This window comes from Sarcophilus harrisii, chromosome 3 (assembly GCF_902635505.1).
Source record: "Sarcophilus harrisii chromosome 3, mSarHar1.11, whole genome shotgun sequence".
Lineage (NCBI taxonomy): Eukaryota > Metazoa > Chordata > Mammalia > Dasyuromorphia > Dasyuridae > Sarcophilus > Sarcophilus harrisii.
In genome coordinates this window covers 189,274,214-189,289,023 of record NC_045428.1, presented here as the reverse complement: position 1 = coordinate 189,289,023, position 14,810 = coordinate 189,274,214, and the positions used below count along the sequence as shown (strand labels likewise).

At 32.6% G+C, this 14,810-nt stretch overlaps 1 protein-coding gene across 3 annotated transcripts in view; it reads left to right on the top strand.

Moving 5' to 3' along the window:
- Nucleotides 1-13,844, top strand: part of LOC116422301 (ADP-ribosylation factor-like protein 13B) — a 107,094-nt gene extending 93,250 nt beyond the window's left edge. For all 3 annotated transcript variants that reach the window (XM_031958870.1, XM_031958869.1, XM_031958868.1), the window contains 2 exons: nt 6,975-7,097; nt 13,349-13,844. In XM_031958870.1, the coding sequence (XP_031814730.1) occupies nt 6,975-7,097; nt 13,349-13,371 (146 nt within the window). In that variant the 3' untranslated portion in view covers nt 13,372-13,844. The remainder of the gene's footprint in view (nt 1-6,974; nt 7,098-13,348) is intronic.
- The last annotated feature ends 966 nt before the right edge of the window (nt 13,845-14,810 follow it).

Genomic DNA, 14,810 nt, shown 5'->3' with positions numbered 1-14,810 from the left:
GAACAAAAGGTCAAGATTTTCAGGGGAACTAATGAAAAAAAATCAAATGAAGGTGGCCTAGCTGTCCAGATCTAAAATTATATTATAAAACAATGGTCACCAAAACCATTTTGTATTGGCTAAAAAACAGACTAGTTGATCAATGGAATAGGTTAGGTTCACAGGACAAAATAGTCAATAACTTCAATAATCTAGTGTTTGACAAACCCAAAGATCCCAGCTTTTGGAATAAGAACTCACTATTTGACAAAAACTGCTGGGAAAATTGAAAACTGGTATGGCAGAAATGAGGCATTGACCTACATCTAACACTGTATACCCAATAAAGTCAAAATCGGTTTCATGATCTATGACATAAAAAATGATACTATAAACAAATTAGTAGAATATAGAATAGTTTGCCTCTCAGATCTGTGGAGGATGAAGAAATTAATGACCAAAGAAGAACTAGAGATCACTTTTGACCATAAAATAAACAATTTTTATTATATCAAGTTAAAAAGGTTTTGTACAAACAAAAGTAATGCAGACAAGATTAGAAGGGAAGCAATAAACTAGGAAAACATATTTTACATTCAAAGATTCTAATAAAGGCCTCATATCTAAAATATATAGGGAATTAATTGAAATTTATAAGAATTCAAGCCATTCTCCAATTGATAAATGGTAAAAGGATATGTCCAGACAACTTTCAGATGAAGACAGTGAAACTATTTCTAATCATATGAAAAGGTTCTCCAAATAAATATTGATCAGAGAATTGCAAATTAAGACAAATCTGAGATACCATTACATAACCTCTTTGATTGGCTAAGATGACAAAAAGATCATGATAAAACTGGGACATTGACACATTGTTAGTGGAACTTTGAATGGATCCAACCATTCTGAAGAGCAATTTGGAATGATGCTCAAAAAGTTATTAAACTGTGCATACTCTTTCATCCAGCAGTGTTTCTACTGGGCTTACATCCCAAAGAGATCTTAAAGGAGAGAAAGAAACCCATACATGCCAAAATGTTTGTGGCAGCCCTTTTTGTAGTGGCAAGCAACTGGAAACTGAATGCATGTCCATCAGTTGAAGGATGGCTGAATAAACTGTGGTATATGAATGTCATGGAGTATTATAGTTTTGTAAGAAAGGACCGACAGGATTATTTCAGAGAGGCCTGGAGAGACTTACATGAACTGATGCTAAGTGAAATGAGCAGAACTGGGAGATCATTATACAAGATTATACAATGATCAATTCTGATTGACATGCTTTCTTCAACAATGAGATGATTCAAACCAGTTTTTTTCAGTGATGAAGAAAGCCATATACACCTAGAGAAATGCCTATGGGAACTGAGTGTGGACCACAACATAGCATTTTCATGCTTTCTCTTCATGTTTGCTTGCATTTTGTTTTCCTTCTTAGATTTTTTTTCTCTCTAGATCCTATTTTTCTTGTGCAGCACTTCTTTTGCATTGTTTTTATTAATGCTCTTAATATTCTTGATCTTTTGTTCTTCCTGATGTGTTTCGTTATTATTTTCTAGATGTATAAAATTTTTTTTTGGCAATTTGTTTGGTATGGCACTGAATAAGTAAATTAATTTAGGTAGAATTGTCATTTTTGTTATATTAACTCAGCCTATCCATGAGGATTTGATGCTTTTTTCTCATTGGTTAGATCTAATTTTATTCATCTGAAAAGTAATTGTATTCATATAGTTACTGAATTTCTCCTGGCAGGTAAATTATCCAACTATATTATATTATATCAAGTATTTTTATTGGCATTTCTCTTCAAATCTCTTGCTGCCGAGTTTTGTTGGTAATATAGAGAAATGTTGATGATTTATGTGGGTTTATTTTATATCCCATGTCTACTAAAATTGTTCATTTCAAGCATATTTTTGTTGATTCTCTACCTTTCTCTAAATATACCATCATATCAGTTATGAAGTGATGATTTTATTTGCTCATTGCCTATTATAATCCTTCCTTCTCTTATAGCTAAAGCTAACATTTCTAGTACAGTATTAAATAATTATTGTGATAATGGACATCTTTGTTTTATCCTTGATCTTATTTTTTTATACTTCTTGATAATTACAGATCTATATTGCTTGTCATTTTAATGAAATTTAATGAAAACTGCTTTCCTATACTGTGTAGTGTTTTTTAATAGGAATGTGAGCTATAATTTCTCAAAAGCTTTCTCAGCATCTATTGAGACAAGTGTGATTGTTGTTACTTATTTTTTTACTGATATATCAAATTATGTTGATAGTTTTCTAATATTGAATTAGCCCTGAAATCCTGATTAAAAACCCTAACTGGTCACAGAGTATATTCTGGTGACAAATTGCTACAATGCCATTGCTAATATTTTATTTAAAATTTTTGCATTATTATTCATTAGGGAATTTGGTCTGTAATTTTCTTTCTTGATTTTGATTCTTCCTGGTTGAGATATCAGCATCATATTTGTTTCATAAAAGGAATTTGTTCATACTCCATCATCACCTATTTCTTCATTTATTTTATATAGGATTTCACTTATTGTTCTTTAAATGTGTGGTAGAATTCAATTGTAAATCCATCTAGCCCTGGAAATTTTTGTCAGAAAGGTCATGGATAGCTTGTTAAATTTTATTTTCTAAAATTGAGTCAGCATTTTATTTTCTCTTCTGTTAATCTAGACAATTTATGTTTTTGTAAATGTTAATCCTTCTTGCATAGATTTTCACTTATTAGCATAGAGATGGGCAAAATGACTCTTAATTATTGCTTTAATTTGCTCTTCATTGAGAGTAAATTTACCCTTTCAATTTGTAATACTGCTTATTTGCTTTTCTTTCTTTTTTAAAATCAGATTAGTCAAAGGTTATCTATCTCATTGTTTTCTTTTTTCCCTAAAATCATTTCATAGTTTGTCTATATTAGGTTTGATAGTTTTCTTGCTGTTAATGTTATTAATCTTTCCTTTGATTTTGAGAATTTCTAATCTGGTGTTTAATTGAAGCATTTTAATTTGTTCTTTTTCTAGTTTTTTAATTGCATGTCCAATTCATTCAACTGATCTTTCTCTGTTTTTTAATGTAAGTATTTTAGGTTCTAAATTCTATATAATTCTTTTTTTTTTCTTTTTTGCTGAGGCAATTGGGGTTAAGTGTTTTGTTCAGGGTCACACAGCTAGGAAATGTTAAGTGTCTGAGACCAGATTTGAACTCGGGTCCTCCTGACTTCAGGGCTGGTGCTCTATCCACTGCCCTACCTACCTGCCCCAGTAAATTTTATATAATTCTTCCTGTGGCTCCTTGATATTTGAATTGTTACTTTCTGGCTATTTCCCCATGGGTATGTAGAATTTACCTAGAATTGTCATTTTTATTATAGTACCATGACATGATAGTTTTAGAATATGGCTATGATATTGCTTGCAGTTTTCATTTTAGAACCTCTTTTAGTTTGTGATTAGTGGATTCTTTCAGTGACTTTTATCTTCTGGCTCTAGGATATCAAGCATTTTCCTTACTAATTTTTTGAGAGATGTTGTTTAGGTTATTTTTTTTTGATGATGACTTTCAGGTAATCCAGTAATTTTTATATAAAGTCTTCTGGATTTCCCCCCCCCCCCAGGTAAGTTTTTTATTTTCAAATGAGATAATTCTCATTTTTTTCTATTTTTTATTCTTTTTATTTTTTTGGACTGAGTCTTATTTTTTTTACTTGTATTTTATTTTTTAGTTACATATAAAGATAGTTTTCAGCATTCATTAAAAAAAAATTTTGGGTTCCATAGTTTTTCTCTCTCTTTTTCTTACCCTTACAAGAAGGCAATCTGATATAGGTTATCCATGTACAATCATGTTAAACATATTTCCATATTGGGTCGGTTGTATAAAAAAAGAATTAGAACAAGAGGGAAAAAACAGCAAAAAGGAAAAATAAATGAAAAAGGGAAAATAGCTTGCTTTGATTTACATTCAGGTTCCATATTCTTTCTTTGGATGTGCTTGGCATTTTTCATCTTAACTCTTTTGACATTGTTTTGGATCACTGTATTGCTGAGAAGATTTAAATGTATCATAGTCAATCATTGCACACCATTGGTGTGGTATTGTGTACAATGTTCTCTTGGTTCTGCTCACTTAATTTAAAATCAGTTCATTTAAGGCCATGCAGTTGTTGTTGTTATTGTTGTTGTTTTTCTGAAATGCCCTGCTCATCTTTTCTTATAGAACAATAATATTATATTCATATACAACAACTTGTTCAGCTATTTCTGAATTGATGGGCATTCCCCTTAATTTCCTGTTAAGGACCATGCCTAAGTGCACTATAAGGGGCAGGTCAATTTTCCGAGAGCCTCCACAGCTATGAACATCTGAAGGAGTTGCAAAGCAGCCTTTACTGACATAGGTGTTGCTTGTAGACTGGGAAAATAAAATTGGAGGCAGAGGGAAGAGGAGAGAGGTCAGACAATGAAACAGCCTCTCAGTGGGGAGATCAGAGAACAGCAACTGCCAGTCTCCTTCAATCACCATCATCCTCTCACAAGAAGAGAAGGTCTACAAGAGGTAAAGCAAAATTACATATTGTGTTCCCAACAATTCCCCATTGTTTGTCACCACAAAAAAAGCTGCTATCAATATTTTTGTACATGTGGAGTTTTTCCTTCTTTTTTCTAATCTCTTTGGGATACAGTTCGAGTAGTGGTAATGCTGACTCAAAGGGTTTGCATAGTTTCATAGTTCTTCGGGCATAATTCCAAATTGCTTTTCAGAATGCCCCAATTAGTTCACAACTCTATCAACTTCTTCAGCATTTCAGGCTTCTTTTTTAGACTGTGGAGTTTTTTTTCACAATTCTCTTGCATAACTCATTTCTTTTCCCAAGTTTTGTTTTATGTTTCTTATTTGATTTTAAAAATCCTTTTTGAATCTTTCTTAGTGACTTTCTGGACTTGAGAATAATCCATATTCCCCATTTGATAATTTGACATTGTAATTTTCTGAGTTTGTTTTGTGAGAGTAGCTTTTGTGAGAGTAGCTTTCTGTCCATCTTTTTTTCTTGTTTTGCTCATTTTTTAAAGTTGTATCTACTCCTTTGGTGTAGGGGCATTGTTCCAAAGCTCCTTGTACAAAGTGCAGTGGGCCTAGTCATTGACTTTCTGTGCCAAGGCCTCTGGGACTGCCAGTTTGCCCACTTCACTAGGGTGATGTGGCTTAGTCATGCCTGTGGTGCCCCTTGTTCCACACTGTCAGTTTGTCTGCTGAGCTAGGGCTGGAGATCTCACAGCTGGCCAATTGAGTTAGTACTACAGGCCCTCAGTTGTTGATCTGTGCTGTGCACACTAAGAGCCTCCCACTAGCTTGCCAGGATAGTATCTGCTTTGAAATGTTCTTCTTTTTCACCAAAATGAGTCATACCTTTCCTGAAATCCTTCAAAGTCATCCTGGGCAGGAAAATTGTTTCATTTCTTTTTTGGGGGATTTTTTTGCTTGCTACAGAATTCCTCTAGAAGCTTGATTTCATATTGTTTCAGAGGGAAACTGGGGAGAGCTCAAGTAATTCCCTGGCTTCTCATCACCACTTTGTCTTTGCCTCTGACAAAATTCTTGTATGCTACAAGGCGGATTCAATTGTAATTTGGAAAGTTTAATAAAATAAACAAAAAATGTAATACAACACAGAAAATGTTAATTTGTGGTTTTCTAAGTAAATATATGGCCTTAGGGAATTCAGAGAACTTTTTCTATTTGAACATCACTGGCATAGGGTATACTACTTAGCACAGTTCATATTTTGCAGGAAGAATTATATAAATGTTCCACTTTGGGTGAAATAATTAGAATTCTTCTCTATTAAAATCCTACTTTGAAATCTCATTTAGATAATTATAAATTTATAGAGTTGAACTCAGCTGAACATGAGTTCTGTCTGCTTAATCTTGCCAAGTTAGGAAGGTTTGTCTTCTTGTCATTTGTCTGACATCATTACTGGGTTCTTGTATTTGAATGAATATTTTATTCACAACAATTCCTCAAAGACCAACTACTAAGTCATAGGAGGATGGTGATAATCTATAGTAATGGAAAGATTATTTCCAGAAATGAAATTCATAATTCTTCAGATACTGATGTGAATTTACAATCAAGGCATCCTTCTAAAGACACATGGGAATGGCATTTGCATAATTTCATAGTGGGGAATGCTATAACAGGACCACAGTCAAGTATGTTTCTGATTTTCTAAAAAGGGACAAGTCAATTCTATGATTGTAACCAGTAATCTTAATTCCTAGGAAAAAAATCTCAAAATGAATCTTCAGAGTAGTGATTTGTGTCTACTTCGAGGAGATAATATCACTTGGAGCCAGTGTAAATCCATTAAGAACAGATCATTGTCACTCATATTACTTTCTGACAGTTATTAAATTGTCATTTTCTGAATTTCCACATGTATTTCCTGAGTAAGGCCTGGATTTTAGCCAGGTGATTTTGACAGCCTCCTAAAATATCTTATGGAATATCTTGGAAAGAAGTCAACTTTGTTGTGCAAAGATGTGTTAATTGAGATTAATAGAAGAATGGAGGGTTGTCTCTAATTAAGAATGCCCAAGTGCTCTGCCTTGGGTTTGTCATTTATATTAATGACATAAAGACATAGATGGAATACAACTCTTTGGCAATGAAGCTTTCCAAAATTAACAAAGTATATTTTAAAGAGAGAGAGCCTATTGCCAGCCTTTCCTGAAACCTTTTGTGGCTTGTGTAGGACCACATAGAGTTGAATTTTGTTTTTGTGGATACAAGGCCATTTCTCCTCTTAATGAAAGAAAAGAATAGGATAGAGGTTGACTATCAATACCTGAGCTTTAAAAAAATTGGTAGTTATCTTCATACAATGTTACAATATTTATCATAATGTATCATAATACAATTAATGGATTCTGGACATAGCATTTATATTCTTTGTAGATTTCAATGAGAAGAAAAATGATACATTTGGGGTCATAGCATGCAATCAAATAGTACCACATAATATAAGCAATCCTGATCTTGAGACACAGGAGATGCCTGGACCATCACATCCAATACATGGTAAGTAATTGGGATTTTTTTTCCCAAAACTTTTTTGAACATTTTCTAATTCCCAAATTAGCAGGTTTTCACTTTTTCCCCAAAGTCATCATTCATGATAACCCCAGCATATAATGTTTGTCCTCATAGTGAAAATAGTAAGATAGTTTTGGGTTTTCCCCTCAAGTTCTCTTGTAAAGATATGTGCATAGATTGCTACATAAAATGGGAAATTGTTGAATTGAGACTCCTTAGAATACTATCTTTCACACTCATACATTGAAATCAGTTATCTTGACTTCTCTATATAATTTTGACTCTGCATATTTTAAATAATAATGAAGCAGTTGATTCTTAATATTTGTATATTATGTAATACATATATAATTATTTCATATTCTTAATATGAAGTTGTAAAAATAATATAGCTATCACTTGACCATCATAATTATCCCAATAATACTAAACAGAAAAAGAATAAGATCTTTTAAGTATTTAAAATATTTTAAAAATCATATTTAATGGTATTTTTAAGGAATAAGTTCTTTGAACATTAAATAACTATGCCACATGAATCTTCTCTCATGTAAATTTGTCTCTCAAATACAAAATATTAAGATAAGGTTCTAGTCAAAAGAAGTTGAGAAATTAAGGATTAAACTTTGGAAGTCAGTGCCCATATATTTAGTTTAGTGTTGAGTGGATATGAAATTGTAAATTTACTTAATTTGGTGTAAGTTAAACTTAACAGATAACTTTAAAAATGTGAATCAGGTAAGGAGTTAAGATACTTTTTGTGTGTCACTAATTACTCTTAGGTAGTTTAATTAATAATGGTTTTCGAGCTTTATTTTTTTTTTTATTCTGTGAGTTTTTTTCAGTGTCCTTCCATAAATCCTTCATGGAGAGTTCACTTGATGTTCCTTTCTTTGGAATCTTTACATTTGGCCATTAGTGCAGTGTAATGGGCTGAAGTTTGAGTTGATGCACTGAGGTCTCAAGTACATGAGGCTAAATAGTAATTGGACTGTACTAATATACATGATTGGATAAAGAATGGTCCTTGCCCCACTCTCTGTGCAAGTCCTGATGTGTTTTACAGGAAATGACGATTTTGGTGGGTAGAGGCAGAGAGAGGAACAGGAAGAGAAGCTGGGAAAGATGGGGCCTGGGTTCTTTTTCTCCTGGCTGCTGGTTGTGTGGCTGCGGGTCTAGCTAGCTTCTTGACTCAGCTGCACACATTGCTATCGCCGATTCTCTTCCACCTCCGATCCTTCTTCCCTGGAGGCAGTGTAGGAGCGTGGAAAGGAAGGCAAGCCCTACAGGCTTTTACTATGCTCCTGGCTTCCTCTCTTGCTATTCCAAATTGTAAACGTAAAGCTTGAGCAGCCTGATGATATTTAGAATGAGATGCCTGGGCTTCATGGAACAAAGGGGTATTGACCAACATAGTTAGAAGGCTATCTGCCTTTGAATTGCCATCAAATATGGGACCTGGAAGTCCACTATGAGAGTGTACATGTAATACATAGATCTTACCTGGATGCTTTCTCACTTGCTCTTGAAGTTTCTTAAAGAGATGACATATATTAGAGGCTGCAAATTTTATTTGGGCTGTGGCAATTCTTTGTACCACACCTACTGAATAGGCCGAATCAGATATTATATTTATGTCTCCTGGATAATAAGTAAGAGCTAGAATGATCGCATATAATTCATTCTGCTGAGTGGACTGAAAAGGAATTCTGACTACTTTCTTTATAGTTAAGTCATGAGAGTACACAGTGCAAATATTATGTTTGGATGCATCCGTGAAGATAGTTGGTCCTTTAAGAGAAACTTTAGAAACTTTTTCTTCAAGAATCCATCGCCAATTATGTAATAATCTAGTTATCTTTAATGGAGACCCATGTAAAAAATTCGGAGCCATGGCTAATAAAATTTGCCACTCTGGGATGGTCTCACAACACACATTAATTTGTGTATTGGTATAAAAGGTGTATATCTTGTCAGGTCTTGTCCCAGATAATTGTACTGCTCGCTTAGTGGCCTTTAATAAAATTCTAGCCACAAGCACTGGGTAGGGTGTAAGGCTTTGTTCTGATTGTGCTGGGAGGTTCACCCACTCTATCACACTGTCTCCTTGATGAAGGATTGCTGTGGGTGCCTCTTGTGTGGCAAAAACTGATATTTCCAAGGGTTTTTGAGTGACTCTTTCAACCATATTGGATAAAGCCAGTTCAACTTCTCTCAAAGCCTTTTGAGCTTCTTTTGTAAGCTGGCGTGGTGAATTTAAAGCACTATCTCCTCTTAAAATATCATATAACAGTTGTAACTGATAGATAGTCAAACCTAACACTGGTCGCATCCATTGAATATCTCCTATCAATTTCTGAAAATCATTCAATGGGTTTAGCTTTTCTGTTCTTAAGGACAGTTTTTGAATTGTAAGCACCTTAGGGTATACTTCATATCTTTCCCAGCTTCTCTTCCTGTTCCTCTCTCTGCCTCCACCCACCAAAATCGTCATTTCCTGTACAACACATCAGGATTTGCACAGAGAGTGGGCAGGGACCATTCTTTATCCAATCATGTATATTAGTAGAGTATAGTCCAATTACTATTTAGCCTCATGTACTTGAGATCTCAGTGCATCAACTCAAACTTCAGCCCATTACATCTCCCGCTTTCTTTTATTTTAGAACACAGGTGGTCATGCCATCCCTGACTCCTCAGGGAGGTCAGAGCCCCCAAGGGGAGGTGATCACAGCCTTCCTGACTTCTCAGGAAAGGCGGTGAAAGCACTAAAAAGGAGATGATCACGCCCTCCCTGACATCGCAGCACTCATGCCGACTTTGCTCTCACTACATAACTGGCTCCTGTGCTTTTTCTGATAATATATCAGGATAATATTTTATCACGACTTTTTGCACAGACATTCTATGACTTGATTAAACCCACTATACAGCAAATGTTTAATGTACTTTGGTAGGCACTGAGAATACAAAGATAAAATGAAAAAAATCCCTGCCTTCATAGAGCTCACGATAACATAGATAAGTAAACACAAGATAACTTGAGTGAGGGAAAAGCACCTTTTGGTGTCAGTTTGAAAGGGTTCACACAAGAGTGATCCCTGAGCATGAAGCTTAGATGGAAGTTAAAGAGTTAGAGGACAGAACATCTAATTACAACATTCAAGACAGTCTTTACAAAATCAGAGAGGTAGGAAGTAGAATAGTTTGAATGAATGCTGAAGAGAAATTGTATGAAATCAAGTCAGGCCAAAATTGGACAACAAATAAGTTTACATGTTTTATCCTGGAAGCAGTAGAGAACCTGCATGATTCTTGAGCAGAGAAGATCATGAAGAAGCTTCTGGAACTTATTTGGGCAGCTGCAAAGAGGTAGAATTAGAGTACTAGAGTCTGGAAAGAGCAAAATCAATTGGTATCCATTTGTTTGGATTGAATATTTGAGATACTGCATAATTGGCAGACATCTGGGTATTTGGTCTTCCAGAATAATTTTTGAGACAAACTTATATAGGAAATAGAGATATTTCATATTGATGTCTTTCCCTTTTTATTTTGAGTTTCTTAGTATCTGTTAGTAAATTGGTGCTGGAATTAATGTTTGTTTTTTTTTTTATCTTTATCCTTTCTTCTAATTTGCTATTAATTTTAATCTTTGCTCTAACAAGTCAATCTGATTACATGTATTGCTGATTCAGAAATTACTTCCACAATGCTAACTTCTTATCCTGTCTGTTAAGAGGGTTTTTGATTTTTGTGTGATAATTTTCTGTAGTTATTCAGAATCTTATAACTTCATTGCCTTTGAAGTGTTCATGATTTACGGAAGTATGAGCCTTTTGTGTATTTCAAAAACATTTAGTCTTTTCATATTTTAATCCTAAACCACTTTTTCCATTACTTTTCCCTACCATCCTCTTCTGTTAATTAGTTCCTGAATATTAAGATGTTAATGTAGTTTGCAGGATCTTACTAAGAATTTTGTAGAAGTTATCTATCTCTTTATCCTCTGCAACATATGTTCATAAATAAACTGAGTTTTCTTTATGACTTTTTTTGTTAATAGTTATCATGAGCTTACAGACAGGCCAAATGTTTGATGCTTTATTGTTATTTTCCATTGGATACATAATAAAACAAACTCTGCGAACTCTGTCTGTCCAAAGAAAAGGCTGTGCACATTCCTTCCCATTCTTTGTTTCTTCTAGTTTTATTCATAATAAAAATTTTTTGGCAGTGTTCATTTCCTTTAACAGAGTGGTGACTCATTAATAGCTGAATAAGTTCTCATATTTAGGTATCTAAAAATAGTAAGATTCATAATATCTCCTAGTTTTTTTGTATTGTTTCATGGGTTGTTATGGCATTAACGTCTAGTGATGATCCTACTTTTGATAAATCAGTCTATATTTGTCTGTTGTGGTCTTAAGTGGTTTATACATTTAGTTACTAGGGTCATATTTTCTAATATAATAGAACTCCAAAGCTTGTGTACTTTTACTATTAAAGTTTTTTGAAAGCAGGAACTGTTCAATTTTTGTCTTTGTGTTCTAGTATCTAATCTTGACTGGATCTTAACTATTACATGGTGGATGCTTTGTTGAAGGACACTTAATAAGTGTTTTTTGATTGAATTAGTAAACCCTCAGCTAGTTCTACAATATGATGAAGCACTGGAAATGTACTGTTGTGAAAGCAGGCCATTGTAGTTTGATTCAAGCATTCACTAAAAAGCATCCACCTCCTTGTTCTGATTCTATAAAATATCTTTAATTATATGTACAGATAGCTTTTTATTAGGAAAAAGTCAGATGTTCAATATATAATTTACCAGGCAAATTCTAAATGATAAAAAAATGTGTAAAATATCTTAAAAGTAGGGAATTTTCTTGTCATTCCACCCATGTCAAACAGATGACTGATTGCTTGGCCTTTCAAAAAAATTTCAGAAGCACGGATATAAATTAAAGAATTAGAAATTTTAAAAGTGAAATCACAAATTAAATAAATTGGTTATTTAAATAAATAAATCAGTTTTAGGATTTAAGTGACCAATAGGTCACTAATATGAGTAAATTGGGGTATATATTTCTGAATAAATTAGAACTATATAAAAATATTAACATTTTCATTTTAAGTTATAAAATAATTAATCTGCATCACATGATTACGTACTATAGTAAAATCTCTTACCCAAGTATTTTGTTATTATTTTAATAAGCAAGGGAAAATGATGAAAATGTTACTGTAGATATCTAGGTTTTAAGAACATCACAGTGTATCTTTTCACTTCCAGAGTGTATTGTTAAATTTGTTTTCAAAAAAAAAAACTCATTTATACATTGAAAGATTTAAACATTTATATTTCAGTTTCCATGTTTTTGAATATGTGCATATAGCACATGTAGTAATCTGAATCCTGTTTATATAACTGCAGCTCTACTACATGTTAATAAATTCACTTCTATACCTGATTGTAAAGCACATATGCCTTAAGAAATAATCCTTCAAATACAAGTTTCACTGATTTTGTTTTTACTCATTAGACTTTCTTTGCCAGAGTAGCTGAGAAATGTTATTTTTTATATCTTTGTCCTCATTAGTGTCTACCAAAAAGCAGTAGGTTGCAAATGAAAAAATTTAAAGACAGCTAATACAAAAATGATAGTTAGGAAATTATTTATTTGGTTTGCATTTAGTGTATCACCAGTTAATCCTATGGTCATGTTAAATAATAAATCATCAAGGAATATTTTTAGTTGAGCTTTGATATTAGGACTTTACCTTGATATAGTGTTAATCTAGTCCCATATTGTTTTTGTTGACTACAAATTAATGTATGTGCTTGTGTATGTGTTTATATATGGTCATACACATTCAAATTACAGATTTTTCATAAGAAAAATCATTATTCATTACTTAACTTGTCCTACAATTTAGCTAATTTGTGTTGGAAAATATCTCATTATTTTATACAGATTCCATTCATGAATGCCAAATACAAAAACTAAAACATTTGTCATACTTTACAAGCAAAGAAGATGTAATGTATATACTTAATGTATTAATAAACTACTAAAACCTTTTACAAATTATAACATTTAAACTTCATATTCCCTAATGTTATGATTTCTTTTAGCATACTCTAATATCATTTGTAGTAATGTGTAAATATTATGTGAGTCCAAAGTCTTATCTTATTGTTTTATTTAGAATGTATAACTGTTTTTTTACAGGTTTTCACAGAATACAGAAATAGAGCAGTCAGTATTTAAAACAAAAACAAACAACAGACAACTTCTGAAAAGAGCAAGAGGCAAAAGACTCTACCAAATACTTTAGAGAAACTTTTTATTGTAAGTGAGTATTACTTTAGACTATAAATTTCCATTACATTAAAACTCAAAAAGTGAAATGTTATGTAATTTTCATTAAAAAAAAGCCTCTACATTCGACTTCATAGAAAGTTGATTGAGAAAGATAATATTTCTACTTTGTCTTATATGATTAAAAATAAAAAAAAAGAACATACATTTGAAATTGTGACTATGGATTTTTTTCTTTGCACTTGTGTTTTTAACTGGATCATGTTAGATGTCATCATAAATATTATAGATTAATTGATCTTGAAATTACAGAAGACAAAAAATATTAGAGTAAGTTCAAATATATCTTGGATTACTGACAATTCTGCATTTAAAAATATTGAATTAATTTATACATTAATTAATTTTAATTATTATGTATAACATAATGTATACATTAAATGTATTAATAGGATTAAAAATAACCAGAAGAAGTTTGATCTGGATTGAAGATCCAGAAAAGAATCTAGAAATGAAGGAGAATTAAAAAATCTAGAAAAAGGGTTATCTGGATTGAAGATCCCGAAAAGAACCAAAACCCAATGTGTACAGAAATACCCAGAATTAGTGTTATCTGTACTAAAGATGCAGAAAAGAATGTAGAAACGAAGGAGAATAAAAAAATCTAGAACAAGTGTTATCTGGATCGAAGATTCAGAAAATAATCTAGAACCCAATGCAGACAGAAATACCCACAAAAAGTGTTATCTGGAATGAAGATCCAGAAAAGTATCTAGAAACAAATGAGAATAAAAAAATCTAGAACAAGTGTTATCTAGATCGAGGATCCCCCCAAAAATCTAGAACCAATCTGGACAGAAATAGCCAGAATAAGTGTGATCTGGATTGAATATCAAGAAAAGAATCTAGAAATGAATGAGAATAAAAAAATCTAGAACAAGTGTTATCTGCATTGAAGATCCTGAAAATAATCTAAAACCCAATGCGGACAGAAATATCCAGAATATATGTTATCTGGATAAAAGATCCCCAAAAGAATCTGGAACCTAATCAGGACAGAAATAACCAGAATAAATGTTATCTGGAGTGAAGATCCAGAAAAGAATCTAGAAAAGAAAGAGAATAAAAAAAATCTAGAACCAGTATTATCTGGATTGAAGATCCAGAAAACAAGCTAAAACCCTATGTGGACAGAAATACCCAGAATAAGTGTTATCTGGATTGAAGATCCAGAAAAGAATGTAGAAACGAAGGAGAATAAAAAAATCTAGAACAAATATTATCTGGATCGAAGATCCCGAAAGTAATCTAGAACCCAATGTGGACAGAAATAACCAGAATAAATGTTATCTGGATTGAAGACCCCAAAAAG